The 20,636-nt window shown below is 35.5% G+C and overlaps 1 protein-coding gene across 1 annotated transcript; it reads right to left on the minus strand.

The window, feature by feature from the left end:
- Nucleotides 1-3,407: 3,407 nt before the first annotated feature.
- On the minus strand, nucleotides 3,408-9,890 carry LOC143558035 (uncharacterized). Its single transcript, XM_077046965.1, has 11 exons — nucleotides 9,382-9,890; nucleotides 8,196-8,460; nucleotides 7,966-8,107; nucleotides 7,311-7,872; nucleotides 6,810-7,221; nucleotides 6,065-6,246; nucleotides 5,845-5,992; nucleotides 5,528-5,755; nucleotides 5,096-5,446; nucleotides 4,672-4,773; nucleotides 3,408-3,804 (listed from the first exon to the last, which is right to left on the minus strand). Exons 1-11 carry the CDS (start codon nucleotides 9,822-9,824, stop codon nucleotides 3,574-3,576), a joined length of 3,066 nt encoding a protein of 1,021 aa, XP_076903080.1. The 5' UTR covers nucleotides 9,825-9,890; the 3' UTR covers nucleotides 3,408-3,573.
- Between the last annotated feature and the right edge of the window lie 10,746 nt (nucleotides 9,891-20,636).

Raw genomic sequence — 20,636 nt, forward strand, 5'->3', positions numbered from 1 at the left:
CAACCAATTTCTTTAAATTATATACTATTCAAAACAATGCTAAATCAATAACAAATCTAACAATGTGCAAGTAATTCATAATTGTTGATTAGCAATATGTATATCAGTGAATTGTCATATTCTAGTGTCAACATAAAAAGATATTAAACTATTAATCAAATGGATAGATTAACGGAAACGAATTAAGCAAGAGCAGATTAATCAAAAATAGATTAAGCAAGATTCAATTACCAATTTGTGCGTTCCTTGCCTTATTTGTTGCGATCTTCTACGTTCAATTTGCTTTTGGGTGTCAGCTGCTGCTAACTCATCAGCTGCAGAAGCTTTTTTTTTCAGAATTTTTAATATATAATTAAAAAAAAAAAGATAGTAAGTGGTATACTGGTATGGCATTACGAGAACATTATAAGAACAACAATTTATATTACATGAATGATAAATATTATCAAACCTGCATCAACAGGGTGTACACATGTTCACCGGAATCTCATACCCATAAAACCTCCTGCACACATAAAATTTTAAAGTCAATTTACAAAAAGAAATGCAGCTCAAACCATCCAAATGTATGCCACAAAGGACCGATTAGATAAGTCCTTGGACAAACCTGGTATCTTTGACAGTTCTAGCAAGCTCTTTAAAGCAAAAAAATCTCGTATGACTTTAGCGCCTCTCATAAAACTCAACCACACCATCAGCCACTTCAATCAAGTTGAAGTCCCGTAACTTTTCTAAATAAAAAAAATCTGTAATTAATTATTAGTTAAACAAAAAATAGTTCACAAAACATAAATTGCAAAATTAAACTTTATATATGTTTAGTGTATTTATTTAAATTGCTTATAAAAAATCTAAAATTTTTTGTTCAGTTTAAGCCTAGAACCGACCCAACAACTACGCTTATTAACTAACAAAAATATATATGCCCATATTCATAACTTTAAGCAAATTCTTTTTTCAGATAAAAAATTTCAAGCCAAATGGTAAAACCAAAACAACCACAATCAAGCCGGAAGAAACCAAAACTGGACGGTTCCAAAAACTCAAAAGCTGAAATTTAAGTTGTTTGTTCGGTTTAAGCCCAGAAGCGACCCAACAATATTTTATCTTTAAAATCTTGTCACAAAACATGAGAATAGTAGGGGCGATTAGGGTTAGCATGTTTGATTTGTTAATGGCAGTGAACAGGTTATGAGACTAATATAACCCGTTTCTAGTTATCTGTTGATTATATAAACTTGCTGAAATCAAACAGATTCACTATTTCTGGATTCAATGCCATCAATCGGTAATCAAATTAAACGTGCAATCAATCATACGACGATTGTGAATCCTAGAACCCTATTTTGTTCGTCTGAATCTAATTAATGATAAATTTAATGACGAAACGATAAACAGAAAGAGCGGAACCTGTAAACGTTCTTCGTATCTCCGATTGATGGAAGCCGCAAAGCAATCTTTAAGACGAAGACTGAAACGGGATTTGAATAAACAACAATTAAACATGTGATGAATCTTTGTTTCCGTCCATCTCAAATCAATCAAAGTCAAGCGAACGAAGCAAGGGATGGCTATGAAGCGTTGTAAGGTGTTAGGGTTGACAGTGAAAGCGATGGTGAAAAACGGGTTACTTGATATCCGGGTCAGAAGGATCCGACCATGACCCGCGAATTTAATCCGGTAGCTTCGGGAAATGCAACGACATCGCAATAACATCGCTGACACGTAGGATTTTAGAGTTTTCGTTTATATATATTATAGATAGATGTGTAATTCTTGAAATGGCAAATACCATAAAAAACCAACATACTTTCTGTTTTTTCTCGTAAAAGTCCCTCAATAGTATTTTACACGTGAAAATCCCTCCACATGTTAAAATTGAACAAAATAGTGACACAACTTATAAAAATGTATGGAACCAATAACAATCATGCGTTGTCAGGTGATGCACTGACCAGAACCTTGTAGGGTCTATATCACGCTAGTCGGCTTGGTTTGTTTTGTATATCATCGTGTAAATGTTACTAAATCAATAAGATAAATAATAATAGAAATAATTTATGATTGGTTATTTGAACCCTTAAAAATACCAATATAATAAAATTATGAAATACTATTAACTTTGAATACTCCCTGATATAGTTCTTTGTATTAGCTTTTGGCTTCTGCAATGGCTATTAACTAAAAAAAGAAGATATGGCGAGAATTAATTAAGCTTGTGCAGATGAAAGAAAATAAGCAAAAACAAAATTAAAACACTTGAAACTAGGAACAAATAATTAAATGGGGTTTAATCATTACTTCCTTTCACAACGACCGGATGACCCAAGTAAGCAGAAAGAAAATAAGTTTCATATAGCTGACTTTTTTATAACTTACGTCACTTTTTTGTTCAAATTTAACATGTGAAAGGACTTTAACGTGTAAAAAATTGTTGAAGTACTTTTATGAGAAACAACAGAAAGTATGTTGGTTTTGTATGGTATCTGCCCTTCTTGAAAATTAAACATCTATAGTTTATGATAAAATAAAAATAAAAACTAAAAAACCCGATTGTTTTTTAAGTTTTTTTATTTAATTACAATGTTCTTTTAAAGAAAGAATTCCACATAATTGAACATGTTTTTAACTAAAATATTAGAGAAAAATAAATTAAGCATTAAGCAATAAACACTAAAGTAAATGAAGAAATCTTACTAATATATTAAAACAAAATGATTCTCTTCCCATGTTCTTATTCTATCCTATTCACATAGGATTTCATGGAATCACATTTCCATATCAATAATTTTCACATACCAATTATTTTTAATCCACTAAATTAAAATAAACATAGGTCCCGGTCGTTGACTTTGAGTCTATGCGAATTCGGTCGGTTTCCGTCACGTTCATTATGGTATTAGAATTAAAACAGCCAAAAGAAAACAGAATTGTCATTCAGTTATGTTCGTTACGGTACCAAAACGGGAAAAAAAACTAACAAAAAAAAACAAAATACTAAGGACAAGTAAGGTGCCGCCAAGTGGCCCGATGACGATTTAGCAGCACCAAACTCTTCTTTTATATATATTAGATAATTGTTTGAGTTGTTAAACATAAAGCATAACCTAACCTAAATTGACTCGCTACTAACTATTTGACCTGTCAAACATAAAGCATAACCAAAATTAACTCACTTGCGAATGAATTGGCATGAGCGACAGTCACATTTGTTTGATGATAAATAAAAATGGAATATCGGAAATTCACTAGGCTGAAGCTGCTACTTTCAAATGAACGGAAAGAAAAGCAACGACTGGAGTGTGAAAGTTGAAGAGACATAAAGAGGATTCAAAACTACACGGCGAACCTGTTCAAAATACAATGATCAAGTATGAAAATGCGCGGTCATTCAAGCCTACTTTAATCATGATCTAACAATCATCTAAACAAATATAAATGAGTTCCATAAATGACTTCACATGGGCTCTAAAACCCCGGAAAGAAATAACAAAAACGTACAAAGGACACAAACAACTAATACTCATACAACCTAAAACTCGAGCCGAATATAAATAGCAAGCAACAAGACCACTACTCTTCCGCCGTAGTGGTTGAATTTGAAAAATCAGCCAGTAATCGGTAAATTCGGTCCGCTGTTGGACGATCACTTGGATCGTCCCTCGTACACTTCCGGTATATATCAATTAAAAATCTAAGCGTTTTTTCCTTTTTATATTCTTCAGTCTCAGGTTCACTCGCTTCAGTATCTTCTACTGGACCCAAAGCCTCTAGTTCATCCGTCAATAGCGGTCGTTTACCCATCTATAAGATAATGCAAAACAATTATTATAAATTCTTGGACCAATTTTTTTATCAAAATAGTTAGTATATTTTGCCACATATAAGTAATAAGATTATGAAGATTTGTAAAAAATAGGGGGAAATATATTCATCACCATACTGAACAAAGCGTGTTCATGTTTGTTCATTTAACGGTAACCAATTAAACATTTGAACACGAACAGGTTTTCTTGTTTTGAGTGTCTGTTCATCATTAAAATGAATATATTAATGCTCGCTAACAGTATAAACGAATAGCTCACAAGCGTAAACAAACATGAGTTAATATAGATGAACTAACATAAATGCGTAATCAACTGACCGAAAAACAATTAAAACTAAACGCGAACATCAATCTGTTTTACCTAAAAAGTTAATTGAAGCTACAGTAAATTGTATGTATTGAGTGGATTATTAATTACATAATACTAAATTAAAATGTAATGGACATAAAATTTACAGCACCAACAATCGTACCCGGTAAATCCCACCAATAGCAAAAGCTATTGGTAGGGTCTGGACGGTGTGATGTAGGCAGATCTTACCTCTATCCATGAGGATAAGAGGCTGCTTCCACAGAGAACGAACATAAAATTTGTAAAATATAAAAAAGGAATGAATTTAAAGAATAGTAAACTAACATAAACAAACATAGCCAATCGAAAATAAATGAGCGAACATAACTGAATCAGTGTGATTATGTGTTCTTGTTCGTTTGTTTTAACTAAATGAACAAACATTGTTGTTCGTGTTTGTTAATTTATTAAATAAACAAACTTCTTGCCAAACAGTTCACGAACGGTTCACTAAACATTAGGTTCGTTAAAGGCCTAGAAAGAATGCACGTACCGAAAGAAGCTCGTGGATTTCAGACTCCTGCAACCCAGCATAAGGCACTTGTAAAGTCAATAACTCCAAAAGTAAGCATCCAAAAGACCATAAATCTACTTCCTGCATTAAACAACAAATAACTTATTACACACACTTACATAAAAGTAAGGAAAAGCAAATTCAGTATTGGTACCGATTGGCACCGGTACCGATTTGGTACCGTAGGTTTTGAGTTTCGGTACCAATACGGTACCGGTATTTCCCGAATTTTACCTTCAATACCGGTACCGAACCGTATATTTCGGTACCGGTATCAAAATTTTTTGCGATTTTCGAGATCGGGATTTTCGGTTCCAGTACCGGTATGATACCGATCTCATCCCTACATAAAACAACTTAATAAAAAAAGTTTAAATACAATAACAAAAGCATAAAGCCGTACCAGTCCATATAAAGTCCGATCGTGAATTGTTCGATAGAGTTCAGGGGCCATCCAACGAGGCGTTCCTACACAGACATCGGGTGGCGGTATCCCCAAATGACCAATACAACACGTATGTAAGGAAGCACGTAAAGGAACCGCTCTGTCAAAATCACAAAGCTTAATAACAGATTTTCCATCAGATTTTTCATCATCAAGATCAATTAACACGTTTTCACTTTTCAAGTCACGGTGAATCACGTCTTTTGAGTGGATCTCAGATAATGCCCATGCAGCATCTTTAGCAATTTGCAAAGCTAATTCCACACGAACATGCTTCTCACCGGATCTTGCAAGCTTTTCTATATAGTGCTGTTAATGTTATGGACAAGAAGGTTAAAATTATGTATAACAAGATAAGTAGCATGCGATTAAGAAACTGATGATAATCACCTTTAACGATCCACCTTTTACGTGCTCCATAAAAATAGCAGACTGCAATATGCGATTCTCAGGTGGTCCATCTGGCGATGGCAACCATCTGGTAGATATTTGATGCCCTAAAATTTCTACGATACAAGGATGCTTCAAAACGGTTAACAGTCTCACCTCCCCTAAACAGTTAAATTCAAAATTCCTAATTTCATCTGCAGAACTCCCACTCAACTCCAATGTGCGAACCTGTCACATTTTAAGTGTTATTCAACCCGCTAAAAAAACGATAAAAGGAAAGAAAGTGAAAAGTGAACAATTATAACAGTTATCAAGACCTTAGCAGCAGCTTCAACTGAACCAAGTTTGCACTGGATAAGGGTCGAAGAGCCTTCTTCCTTAACTTCCTCACATGTAGAAAGAGAAGGAAAAGAATGGTTCACATCAGCATTTGCATCACTATTGATGCGACTCATAGGTATGTACCTAAAAAAGAAACAAACAGGATTAATATCCATCTTGTACGCATATTATCTCATAGTAACATTACAGACATACCTGTAATAATATTCTGGGTCAGTTTCTTCTCGTATATCATGTGGTCGACATGCATCAACTACCATTCGAACCTCTGAATCACCCCTCTTAACAACAACTACATTCCATGCATGAGGTGCAAAATCCAAATATCCCCTCACAAGTTCACAAGGTACTCGTGGTTCCACTCGGTCACAAAGATACTATAGTTCAAGCAAATGAGAAAACAAAACAATTATCCATCAGTACAAAGTAAATTAGATGAAAGAAAAGTATAGATTAAATTAGAGCAAATGCTATAAAAACCAACAAACTCAGTAGTTTTCTCATAAAAGTTTCTTAACAATATTTTGAACACAAAAACTAACATACTCTTTTTTCTCATAAAAGTCCCTTAACAACTTTACACATTAAAGTTCGTTTAATGTTAGTCTTTAATTTTTTGTTCATTATGTTGATAATAACAAATGATCTTTCAAAAACAATATAATAAAAATACTTGAGCATGGATGACAAGACTCAAATTAAATAATAAACTAAAAACATATAACATGGTTTGAATAAAATTAAAATCGTTAAAAAGATGTTTTCATGATTTTATCCAATAATAATTAAGAGATTTTTTTTTCAAATATAGCATGTTAAGGGACTTTTATGATAAAAACAGAAAGTATGTTGGTTTTTATGTGCAAAATATTTTTAGAGGCATTAACTTGAAAAAACAATAAGTGCGTTAACTTTTTATGTTATTTTCCCATTAAATTACCTTCATGAGCAATGTTCTATGTCTACAAACACCAAACTGAAGAGACCCGATAGGGACAATAATGGAATTCCGCCTTGATTTTACCAACTGAAGGGATTTTTCACAAAGATTAAGAAGAACTGCATCCTCTGCAGAGTTTATGCTCTGTTTTGCAGATTTTATAATGCTGTTGCGGGTCCCAGTGGGGCAAGTGCAGACAAAAGGCCTGTTATAGTTTGAGTTGGATACCGACTTTCGTGCCCTATCAACCAGTCCATTTTTGTCAGTCCCTCCGAAATGACTCGACACGAACAAAGCAAGTAATGAAGCAATTTGCAACTCATCAAGTTTAGATGACCCGTGGGTTTGACTTAAATGAAACAATAATTCTTTAGCACAAAGTGTTACAGCATTCAACTCTTCATCCCTTTCCCTGAATAAGTTGAACCATCATCAGTTATAACATAAAACATGTATTTCATTATATAAAAAATATAACATATATCAAGATTAAGAAACTACCTGTCCATGACAATAACTTCACGTGAACCAAGATGCGAGTTTTTGTCATAATCACTAAGAGGCAAGAAAGGTCGATCTCGTCCTGCATCATAGAATCCATCTGGCAGACGGTCTTCAATGCTACAGAAGGATGTTTTACTGTATTTAGAAGACATATCTACATGTGTATCGATTGGTCTCCTTGACTTGCTCGGTTTAGGGTTAAGATCCTTAACAGGATGTCTTTTCGATTGTATAATATTATCTTCTACCTCTTTGCCCTCAACACAACTTTCATCAACCTCTTCTAAACTGTCACCATCTACGTCAGGTTTCTTGTTATCCAATGAAGCTTCCGGAAGAGATTTAGATGAAACAGAAGTATCGCCGGATTCACAGCTTTTGGTTGCTTTTTGAGTTAAAACATGTGCAGAATTGTCGCCTTTCACATTCCTACGACCGTTTAAACGCTTTTGGCGAGCTCTCTTTTGCAATATATACCGCCCTTTTCTTTGTTTTGCTGCTGGGATACTTCTATTTGGAGATGATCCAGTTATATGACTTGATATGGAATCAGCAGTGTCTGGTTCACAATTGATTATTATAGTTCATTTCACATCATAATCAATCTATGAAAAAAAATAGTGACATCAAGAAAGAAAAAAACTGTGCTCACCAATTATTGAAGAATCTTGTGGAAGCTCTGTGGCAGTACTTTCAAGTACGTCCATCTCAACATTGGTCATGTCTTCATCATTACCCTCTAGATCACAGCTTATCCATGATGGTATTTGTGAAAAACTAGAAAGCTTGTTGTACTAAAACAAAAAACATAATAACAGGATCAGTACAAATAAGTATCAAAATGAAATAACCATGAAATTGGATTAAGTTGACTATATGTACCTGAAGATTGAGTGTCTGAAGGCTGTGCATCGAGTCAAGGTCAAGAGACCCCAAAGATGTCAGTCTATTGTTTGAAAGGTCTAAGTGTTCCAATCTCTGAAGAGATGACAGGTTTGAAGGTACTTCAACCAACTTATTATTGGCGACTTTTAATGTTATCAAAGCATTTAAATTAGTAATTTCTGCAGGTAAACTTTTCATTTTATTGTGTGAGAGATCTAGGTACTCCAAACAAGTAAGACAGCCAATTTCTGCAGGCAAATATCTGCATATGTTAAGCAGAACTTTTCATCAGTTTATTTTAAGTTGATAAGAGCGTCATCATCTTAACAAGCAACAAATGAAAGTGATAATTTTTTAACTGATGCAAGCATCTTGAGCAAATACACAAAAGAAACCATATAAATCAAAAGATAATCAGTACCATATAAATTATGATGAGTAACTTCTGTCCTAGAATATCAAGACAACTTGCAGTTACATAAATCAGATCAAGTGAAACATACATCTCCTAACCTTAAGTTCAAAAAACTATAGAATCAACCACTTTCTCATGGCACACAACAACCAGATTCTATTAATGTAAGAACGTTATACATATAGAATTTAATGATACATGTAAGGTCTAAACTAATCTCAAGTCCCTAATACAATGCTGTTGTAAAGCAGAAGATGCAATCTAGAGCAACACGAGTAGAAATGTTCAAAAATCGTAATTCAATCCTACAAGCATGCCTCATTGATCAAAGCAAGATAACATGGCATTGCCTCATTCGCCCTGACAATAAAACTCGTATGAAACCACAACATAAGCTAACTAATTAACTACGCATCCTTACAACTTTAATCAAGACTCCTATTCCCACCACACGAAGAAAAAGTCTTCCGGTCCACATTGGAATTCAAAACAAAGTTCACAGCCAAATTTTCAAAAACGAGTCAGTAGCTAAAAACTATTTTTATCTTTTGAAATCATATTCCCTACTAGACACGGTGAAAATGAATGGATACAATCTACGTCAAGCAAAAAATCAAAGCAACTTAGATGTAACAATAAAATAGTTGCTATTCTCTTCTAAAGTTGCATACTTTTATGCACTCTATGCTTCAGTAACATGGTTACAGTCCTAGTCTTCATTTCTAAAAGCTAATGTCATTCTATTGCAAACAGATAAACTACAATTACCTGATAGAAAAGTGACAAACAGATAGCTTAGTCAACCGCTCAAGCCCGACAATATCCGCCAACAGCGGGAACGCAGACGGGCGGGGAGGCGCCTTACTAAGCTCCAACTCCTTCAAAGCTTTCAATTTTTGCAGCGGCAAGCCTGTCAAACCCGGCAACGATATCTTCACTTGCAGCCTCTCTAAATTAACCAAATTCCCAAATTCCGAAGGAAACAAATTGACATCATTCCCAAAAAACTTTAGGGTTTTTAACTTACACAAACCCCCAACCGACCTCGGAATCAAATTAATCGTATTCTTGTATAGATACAAGCCCTCGGTCGAATCATTACCATTGCGTTCATCCAAAACCTGTAGATCTAGGGTTTTGCCAGAAGCATCGATTGCTGACTCGATGTTTTCGGTGGCAGGTAGTGATTCGTCTGAATTGGATATCTGCATGGTGGGTTTGGTGTTAATTGATGTGGGGCATTTGGTGTGGGTGTAAAGTTGAGAGCTTTGGCGGTGGAAGAAAGGTTAGTCTAATTGGGGGTTTCAGATAGATAGAATGGAACCCTAGAATTTACGGAAGATGAGTATTTGTATTTGTATTTGTATTTGTATTTGTATTTTTAGAGTGGGAAGGGTGTTTTGGTAATTTCGTAATGTTGGGTTTGAACAGATTTAACTAAACTTCCCACTCACGGTACCGTGACACGAGTATTATACGGAGATTGATGGTCTCATACGTAATAAGTTACTTCTTGGTTTGGAATTCTATAACTAACGAAATGTTTGTTGACGGTTCCATCTTTTAACATATTTATTCTCAACGATCCGCAACTAACAGGATTCTAACGGCGTTAATCGTCGGTCGCTTGAAAAACGTCTTTGGCCATGAAACGTAACATTTTTGTCTGAAACCTCTCTTGTAACCTTAGATCTTACCTTTGAAAACCTTTTTTTTAGTAAAAACCCTAGATATTGAGGTCATCAGAACCCTAAAATCACTAACCGAATCAGATGGTGGTGGTCAGTAGGGTTTGTCGGCGATGATGGTCATCGGTGGTGTGGGGGTCAACGGTTAGTGTTCAAGTGGTGGTGGTGGTGTTCCCGCTGGATTTTTCGACGAAAAAGGTTGAATTTTTCAGTAAAAAACGTTTTCCCAGCAACTAATGATGTTAAGATTTTATTAGTCGTGGATCGTTGAGAGTAAATATGTTAAACGATGGGACTGCCAACGGGCATTTCGTTAGTTGGGACTATTATTTGCGAATAGTCAATAGTTAGAATTATTTGTATCCAGTTTTCCTTTAAATAATTGTATGTTTTAAGTTGTTACACGGGTCATCCATCAACAGAGGTTGAGATGGTTTGGTTATGTGAAAATGAGGTAGATAGCAGCTCTAATGAAAACAATAGAAACTTTAACAACGGAGGAGAGGGGCACAAATAGATCCAAACTAACATAGGATGAACGGACTAAACAAAATTTGTTAGAGGTTCATATCTTTAATGATATGAACAACGTAATTTAAAAGTTATGAGTGTATAGATTTGTGTATATCTATTTGGGGACTCTAGTTTTTACATACAAGCAACTTCTTTCTACACTTTCTTTCAACATTAGCCTTAACTTTGCCTTAAATTTGTTTTATCGTAGAGGCTTTTGTACTATTTGTCATTGTTTATTTGCTCTACACGTGTTTGTTTGTTACTAGTATAGTTTTTTCACCACGTTTGTATGTAGTGTTCAATAATTATTTTTAGTATAATTTGTCTTGTTTGATTATGATTCCTCTAATCATATTTTTCATGCCATAGCCCATAAGTTTTATTTTTTTTTTTTTTATTGTGTGATTTCTATAATCACATTTTACATGCCATAAATTCATATGCGGAACTCTGGCCTCATTTTGTTTGTTTGTTTCTTTATTATTATTAACTAGGTGACTTACCCGGCGCATTGCACCGAGCTGTTGATGTTTGTTTGTTTATATGTCAACGCAAATTCGGTCGACATCAGGTTACGTAACTGAAACTAAGCGAAAAAAATTAATTCGTCAACACCCAGATACAGGGATGAATCGGTACTGACCGATACCGAAAATCACGATCCCGAAAATCACAAATTCTTGGTATCGGTACTTAAAAAATTCGGTCTGGTGTCGATTCGGTACCGATATTATAGAATTCGGGAAATACTGGTGTCGTACCGTACTGGTACCGAAACTCAAAACTTTGATCCCGATTCGGTACTGACAGTACCAGTCAGTACAGATATTGGGCCAAATGCATCAAATTAACATATTTAAGCAAAAAAAAAAAACGTTGACGCGGATAATCGACGTGAATATGGTATAATATCAACCCTCGTATAGCTTATGATATGAAAAATAACATATTTAAAACGACATTTATCTGATCGGCAAAATACGGGCGTTGCGACAACGAATCGACACGAATTCGATGGGTATCGGATAGGTTTGTTATGGTATCGGAAGTAAACCCATATATTAATTTTGACTTCCTAAGCTCTAGCAAACTTATCAACAACCACCAAGCCAAGTTAACATAATTGATTAAATGTCAAAATGATTTACATAAAAATAAAACTAAACTAATAAAATATTAAAAAAATCTATTGTGGCACCAAACTACCTAAATTATACTAATTATTAATACTATAATATAAAGAAGACGTTTGGTGCCGCAAGTGGCCTATTGGCGGCACCGTATTGGACGATGAATTTTGTTTTTTAGTTCAGTTACCATAATAAATGTAATGGAAACCGACCAAATGCTAATTATTTTTGTTTTGTTTTAGTTCCAGTAACATAACAAACTTGAAAGAAACCGGCCGAGTTCACGCAGACTCGCGGCCTTATTTAAAGCCCGTGACCTACAACGCTTGAGTTTTACCAATGGGCAAGTTTACCGACCGAATTCATGTCTATATCTTAACGAACGCAGTTGATACTGACTGAATTGTGTCGATTCATCGTCGTAACGTTCGGATTTTACCAACGTCTGTGTTTCAACGCTAGGGTTTTGCTAGCTGTCCCGACGCAATGCACCGGGTAGAAAAGACTAGTTATTATATATAATAAACAACTAACGTGTTAACACTTAAAGTTTCATCTATCTTGTGTCAATATTAAAACATTAGAGAAGTTGTTAATCATTTGAGTAAATTAAGGATCGTGGTTGTTTATAAAGACACTTTAGAAAGTCAAAACACATTTACAAAAGAACATTCCATCCTAAAACTTTAGTGTTAACAAATGATCCCTGAAGAAACATGAAATGAATCCGGTTTGGATCCATGTCGATATTCCCCGGTCTTCAAGATGAATGAATCACGACTTCGTCTTCTTCTCCGGTTGCTGGAGATCTGACGCGAGACTTCTTTGGCTTCGCGGTGAGAGTTCCATGCCTCTAACGCGAGTGTTCCGTGCCTCGTAGGGGCAGGGTACGTCAAACCCCGGTATGACCTTTCATTTATCACATTATGTATTTTATTTATTATATTATTGTTGTCTACTAACTAAAGCTGTAAGGCCCCGTTCCCGGTAACCCTACTTTGGCGTTGGATTTACTCATAAACACAGTTCTAAAATCAGAGTTAATTAAAACTTTCGCGGAATAATTAAACATTCACCATCATATTACAAAAACAACAATTCTTGTCTTAAACAAAAGTTGAATTGTCTTAACATAACATCACAATTCATAACACTTCTATTCCAAGATGCCAGTCTCTCCAGTCCATGCCATGTGTCCCTCCTCAAGCCAGCTACCTTGCCTGCGTGCATACTAAAAGTCAGCTACGCTGAGTGAGTTATGGTTTAACAGTTTACAAGATTATTCTTACACATTCTTTCCGTTATATACAAATATTATTTGTACTACTCTTACATTATTCTTATACATTCTTACAAACATACAATTATACATACATTCTTGCACAAATATTATAAGAGTCTACCACCCGACTTCTTGCACAGATATTATAAGGGTCTGCCACCCGACTTCTTGCACATATATTATAAGGGTCTGCCGCCCGACCTCTTTGTGACATTTGAGCCAAAACAAGGTACACCTCAGTACGTATTTACCGATTAAGCAAATAAACGCGTTTTGCGTAACAAACGAACGATTAACCGAACGGGTCGGGTTATGACCCAGATATCTCGGGGGGCCATCTATAAGTGATATACGATCTATGCAAGCTAAAATATTAGAAATATGGTCTTAGTTTGATAGCAAACAAGTTAAACGAAAACATGTTCGTTTAACTACCCGCTATAGATTTAAACGCAAAAGATAGTTACAAACCAAGCATTGTATCATCCGTTAAGCCGAAAAAGACTTACCAAACACTTATTTGAAATGTTTTAAGCGATCCGTGAAAATATTTTTGATTTTTATAAACATATAGTATGCTTTTATAATTTTACACAAAACTAGCCGAAAACACTTGTTTTCGCGTTGTTTAACGCACCCGATAAGTTTTTCGCGCCAAAAACCGAACCCGAACTAAATTTGGACCAGGCTTTTCGTATTTGGGCTTGAGAAATCAGAAACTTGGGCCAAAATAGGCCCAAAGTGGGCCCATGATAGTCCGATCGCAGCAGCAGCCCCCCCCCCCTTTTTATTCTCTCACATTTAAACTAGATACAAGATATTTTCAACACCAATTCTTGAAAATTCTGGACACCACTTCTTCTCCAGCCAAAAACAGCAAGAAAACCTAAGGTAAGAGCTTAAATAAGTAGCTTTTGAACTTGTTTAAACTTGTTTAATACCATAAAAACATGTCTTGGTTACTAAAAATCATTCCTAACCGTGTAAAAATCCTAAAAATGGTCCATAAACATTTTTGATCATACACATGGTAAGGAACCTGTTTTAATAGTTTTTTTGGCCATAAACACGGATTAAAGGGTTGAAACGACGTTTTTACGGTTCAAAAGTTCGTTTTTTTACACTAGCCGAAACCCTAACTTAAGGGCTGTTATGTTGATGAAATATTGCTTGGTTTGTGATATAGGACTTGTACCTAGCTTTCTTAGAAGCACAAGAACCTGAAAACTTGATTAAAAAGTCGGAAACGAGCCAAACCCGCTAAGGTAATGCCGAAACACTCGCTTACGGGCTATTTAGGTTAAGGTTGTGATGTGCATATTTTTAGGACTTGAAATTTTTCAGGGACATCAGAGACCATGTCAATAAGTCCCTGTTCAAATTTGGTAATTTTTCGACCATCCGAGAATATTTGGCAAATTTATTACCGAATTGGGACGTTTATTTGGGAAAAATAGCTAAAATACTTCAAAAATTATGAAATTATTCTGGTAACTCAGATTTAATTTATTTTGATCACCTATGAATTTTGGAATCATTCGGAGAAGTTTAAAGGTGTTTTGTTTATTTGCGTTCGTGTGAATTTTTATAGCCGAATTTGGGCCGAAAAGAATATTTCACGAGCTTTTTACATTCTGGAATTGATACAGGTTGTTTTGGGACATGATTTGAGTATTTAGGAATTTTTATGGAATTTTTGGAAATTGTTTGGGGTAAACGGACGATTTTCAGGCAAAATATAGCTGATAAAATGAATTTTTATAAATTAATAAATCAGTAAATAAATTCCAAAAATATTTTTATAAAAATCTGCATATTTTAATTGATAAGCGGTTAAATTTTCATAATTTAATGATTAACGTTTAATTAATTATGCTAATCTGAATATTAAACAAATTCAGTTTTTATAACAACCGGCAAGTTCGCGTCTAACGAACCTGCGGGAATATCAAAACACCAAGAGTGATCAAAAATCATATTTTTGGACTAATTAAGTAAAAATGAACTTTTCTATGAGAAACCTGGACAATCCGGGTGGATTGTGCGCGTTTCTTCTCAAATCAAACTGAATAAACGGAAACGGGCCCCGTGTCTAATCCGGGACCCCAGTATGTGATCCTTCTTTATAACTTAATCATTTTATTAACCAATACATTTACCCAAGCTTATTTTCCCATAACTATTTTCTGAACGCGTAAACGAGCAACTTGGCCCAGCTGGGAAAACGGGAGTCTGAGCCAAGTTCGGTTTTAAGTATTAAACATTGAACAACATCACAACCTAAACCTATTCCAACTTTCTGGGCGTTCCAGCTACACCCAGATTAGTTATACAGCCCAGTTTAGTATTGAGATTATAATAATATTAAAATATTAATATTATTATAATATTGATTATAGGAACTACTGATATCGGACTGAACAAACCACGAGCTGATACAGTACTGATTATCTACTAAACCGTGAGTTTCATGACCCCACTTTTAAACTGTTTTACGAACTTTTGGGGTGAAAAGCATATTTGCTTATATCTATATATTTATCTGAAACATGTGATGATGTGAATTATCTAAGTGCAAACACACGAAAGTCCCCACGATCACAGTGATTAACTTTGAGCCGGTGGCTTGTGAATAGTACTATTGGTTTGACAAACCCAAACGGAGCCGGCACGGTTTGCCGAGACACCAAAACCGTTTGCACCTGACCATAATTTTTACGAACCAGCTATGTAGTGTTAGCATAGCTACCGGGGCATGTTGTGGGCGGAAAGAGGCCACAGTGGTTGATTGAGCGTGGGAAATGGAGGCACGCAGCACGAACAGTCCAGGCTTCACTGTAGCTTAGCATAATTACATCACATACATCATTTACATACATACATACTTATTTCATGATTACTAGTGCTGACTTGTGAATACTCATTACTGTTTTCTTGAAACTCGTGAAACTCACCAACTCTAGTAGTTGACCCGTTTTAAACTGCTTTTCAGGTATACCTAAATCGGAATGATTGGGTGATCTGTCACGTGCCTGAAGTGTGTGGTTGATGCTATGTGAATAGAAGCAAGGGTGTTAGTAGTAAGAATGTATAGTTAACGAACTAGTTTTGTTTGTATCGCCTAAACTGTAAAACAATGATAGAACGAAGAAATGTAATATATTGTAAATTAGTTTGTAATGTTTCTTTATAAACAATGTGTTGATATCAGAGGTGTCTGTTACATTCCCGTTTTACGCTTCCGCATTGTGCTAGTCGGGGTGTGACAGAAGTTGGTATCAGAGCCATTGGTTATAAAGGATTAGGTTATCCCTTATGGTATCTAAAATATAACCGTAGGCTCGATTAACTCTGGGTAATAATTAAATAATAAATTAATATTATATACTGATGGATGTCGGGATGAACTTGTAAGGGCAAGTGAGTTATTGTGGTCCGAAACATAATAACAGACTTGCTTGTACGAGGGAATTCGGATAGAAGTCGCGGAATGTGTGATTAGGTAAAAGTGGTAACATATGTGTATAAAAGGTAATGTGAAAGTATATATATATATATGTAACACTCATACGTGCTTATTTGAAACAAGGTGTATGAATACGTGTACGTATGATACTGTTGATGACGGTAAATTTTACAATGAATATTATATCCATTTAAATTCAATATTGATTTAAATAATAATAATTAAAATTTTAATAAAACTAATATTATATTCTAATATAATTAATATTAAATTTGGTTTAATTAATTAATCTCCTCGATAATAGTTAGCGCTAGCAATAGATATTATTCTTATAACTAACCTTTGTGAAGAGTCATGTCAAGGAATAACGACTACGTACCGGAAGAAGAACCGGTAATATCTGTAGAGGAGGATCCCGAGGAAGAATCAGAGGAGGATCCAGAGGAGGAGGATCCAGAAGAAGAAGACCCAGAAGAGGAGCCGGAGGAGGAAGATGAAGAGGTGGAATAAGAAGTTATCTGTAGAGAGCTACCCAGGAATGTGCCTGATCTATCTGGTTACAGATGCGATAGTTATCCACCCAGGTCACCACGCAGGGATCAAGACGAAGTTAATAGTCAGTATCGTTCACCTGCTAGAGTAGCCAGATTACCCACTCCACCCATACACCTGTCGCCGACGACTTCAGCTACTGCGCGAGTCCGGCAGACTGCTCGTATTCGGGTAACCCCGATTGACCCTACCTCGATTCCATTCAGATCTACCCATGACCGGGGAGGACCTTCACACCCTAGGGTAGATACTTCATCTTCCCGTTTAACAAAAATGCATCAGAAAATGGATTTCATGAAATTTCGCATGGCCATTTCGCTTAAGATTTTCGCTTGAAATTTCGCATGAGAATTTCGCTTCGCGTGGAAATATTTCGCTTCGCATGAGAATTTCGCTTCGCATGGGAATTCGCTTTGCATGTGATTTCGCTTCGCATGCTGATTTCGCTTCGCATGGCGTACGATGGGGAATTCTTGGATTTCGCATGGCATGCGATGCGAAGCCCTTTTTCATGCGAAAAACCCCTTTTTACTTTGTTTTACCATTTTAAGGTCATTTTCCTCCGAGATTCTTCCTTAGGACCTGTTTCTACTCTTTTTATGGGTTTCGAGTCGTACCAACTTTGTATACCCGTGTTTTTCATGGTCCGAACATCATCTTTTGTCCTATAACATACCCGTGAGGTTAAAACTCACCAAGTTTATGTTTTTCTTACATTTCACAACCCGATCTATCATTATATCTGTTTGCATGTCGATTCCAACCATAAAACTTAGCCCTTTGGCCGAAGCTTACCTTTTGTTCTCGGGTTCGGTTCAGATATGAAACAACTCGAGGATCTGGACGTAATTCTTGTTGTTTTATGGTGTTTACACCCACGATACATTCTTCCTTTAACATGGATTTGGATTCGGAATGTGGAAAAGAAGTGTGTGGTGTGTTCTTGAATGTTTGTATGTTGTTAAGGGAAGGAAATGGTGAAAAAGGTGGAGGGGTTGGGTTTATATAGGGGGTTATGGGCCCCACAACCCACTCACAATTCTAAATCTAGATATTATCCAAACATTCACCCACACAATCAACTTAACGGCACACACGTAACAATAAATTATCTTTTATTTACTAATCTCAAAATACGGGTGTTACAAAAGCCCAATGAGGTAGGGGATTTACCCTAACCGGGCCTGGCCCAATATGGTTAGGGTTTCATGATGGTAGCCATGGAGTTCCTATACAATGGGTATTCAACTCTCATTTGAAGGATCCCTTCTTGATCCTTGACATCCACCATATTTTGTGTCTGTAAAAAAGAGGAAACTCTTAGCAGTCATCCCCGCTTCCTCACTTTTATATGGCAGATCTCGAGCAACCAGAGAAGAAGACGAAGTTGTGATTCGTTCATCTTGAAGATCGGGGAACGTCGACATGGATCCGACCCGGATTCATTTCATGTTTCCTCAATCCCGAAACTCGATCATGATCTACCACTTGTTTCATGTGCTTTGCCTGGAGATATAAACAACACAACATAGCATTATTAACAATGTTATTTGAGAAATGATAAACAAACCCAAGATAAATCGTCATTATACAAAGGAAAAGAAGCACCAACATATGATATATTGATCCACTTTTCTCTTCACTGATGTATGGTTAATGGCTGCGGTGTATTAGTTTGAAGACTAGTGTGTAATATGCCACTTACATAAACTTTTGCGAGTTCTTTTAATTGGGTTTCCAACACAACATAAATTACTAGCATCATTGTCTTCAATATACGTATATCCACCTACTTTTACCTATTTCTAACTACAATGCCAAGCAACATATGTAGGTACTTTTGAACATGAAATCACATAATTTAATGGCTTATATGAGACGTTGACTCCTTCAACTCGTGTTTTTCTTTATAATATCCAGCATGATCACATTACGACGTAGTGATTCATGTTTCAACATTGGTCACATAATAACTTTATGACTCCGTCTCTTAAAGAGACTTTGCATAATATACGCAATAAGAACTTCTATCCTTGCAACCAGTAATACCAAATTACCAAATAGACATTCAATGGCTTACATTCAACAATACAAATCATTCTACATACACTAATGTTTAGATTGAAGATACATCTTCCCTTATATGGTTATGAATTACTCGACTTTGCCTTTACAATCCTTGAAATCTTGATTTCTATGGTCGATTTATGTGTTGAAGTTAAAACATGTTGGACGAATTACAAACTTAAGACATACAACATAACATTTATAGCATACAAGTCATTCCGACGCAAAACCTTTATGCGAATCTTTAACATTTACAACAAGGTTATTCATCCACATGTGATACTTAACTTTGGTTTAATTGTCATTTTCCACGCGGAAGCTTGGTCAAAGAACTTAGACAAGAGATATCTTTAGTGAGAGGGGATATACACTTCTAAAAACTCAGCCAAGCGATAGTGTCGGGTATCTTTTTGGATAATATGGTAAGTGGGAAAAAAACACATTATGAAAACCAACTTTTGTATGGATTAAAAACATGACAACAATTCATTTGTTAGAATGGAGTGATCGTCTCTTAGACTACCTGTTGTGGTCCGCGATTGGAGCCGCGAAAAGGGTGGTGTGAGCCACGTCAGTATCGCACACCGCATCGTGGTGGTGCGATGGGAGGCTCGAGCGAGGGGGCGTGAGCCCACTCGTGGCTGGTAAAGAGAAGTTTGGTCTTGTGATTCGTGAAAGAAGTTGGATCTTACCCTTTTTAGTGTTGGCTTGTTTGGCAAAAGGCATATTGCTGCAACAGGCCATCACGATGAAGAAGAAGGCAACAAGCTCTTAATTTGTTTTACTGTGCTTTATTTTTATAGACAATTACCTGGCCTAACTAAATAACATACATGTTATTTTTTATTTGTTGGCCCAGTTTATATTACTTGGTCTAATTTATTATGTTATTTTGTATTACATGGTCCAATTTTGTTTCAGATGGTTTAATAATTAAAAAAATTATTTATATATTATTTTCTTTTATTAGAAAATTTAAAATTTATTTTATATTGTTGTTTCATATTTTTGAAAACAAAAGAAAAGAAAAAAAATCAGAAAATTCACCAAAACCACCGTTCGCCTGAACCACAACAAACTCAGGCAGATTTAACGGCGTTCGATCAGCACTGCATGTCAAAATATTATTTGATGATTGTCTTACTAAATCCTAGGGTTTATTTAATTTTGATATATATTTTAACTTTTATATATTTGAAAAAATTGTTGACATCAAATATTATATGCTCTTATAAATTTAATCATACATAAAAGTCCACTAATCGTCATAGACTCATAGTCGTAATGGGTTCAAAATCAAATGCACGCTCTTGAACCCCAAA

The sequence above is a fragment of the Bidens hawaiensis genome, unplaced genomic scaffold (genome assembly GCF_021521415.1).
Source record: "Bidens hawaiensis isolate Kalapana, Puna unplaced genomic scaffold, B.hawaiensis_p1.1 tig00019314_1, whole genome shotgun sequence".
NCBI lineage: Eukaryota > Viridiplantae > Streptophyta > Magnoliopsida > Asterales > Asteraceae > Bidens > Bidens hawaiensis.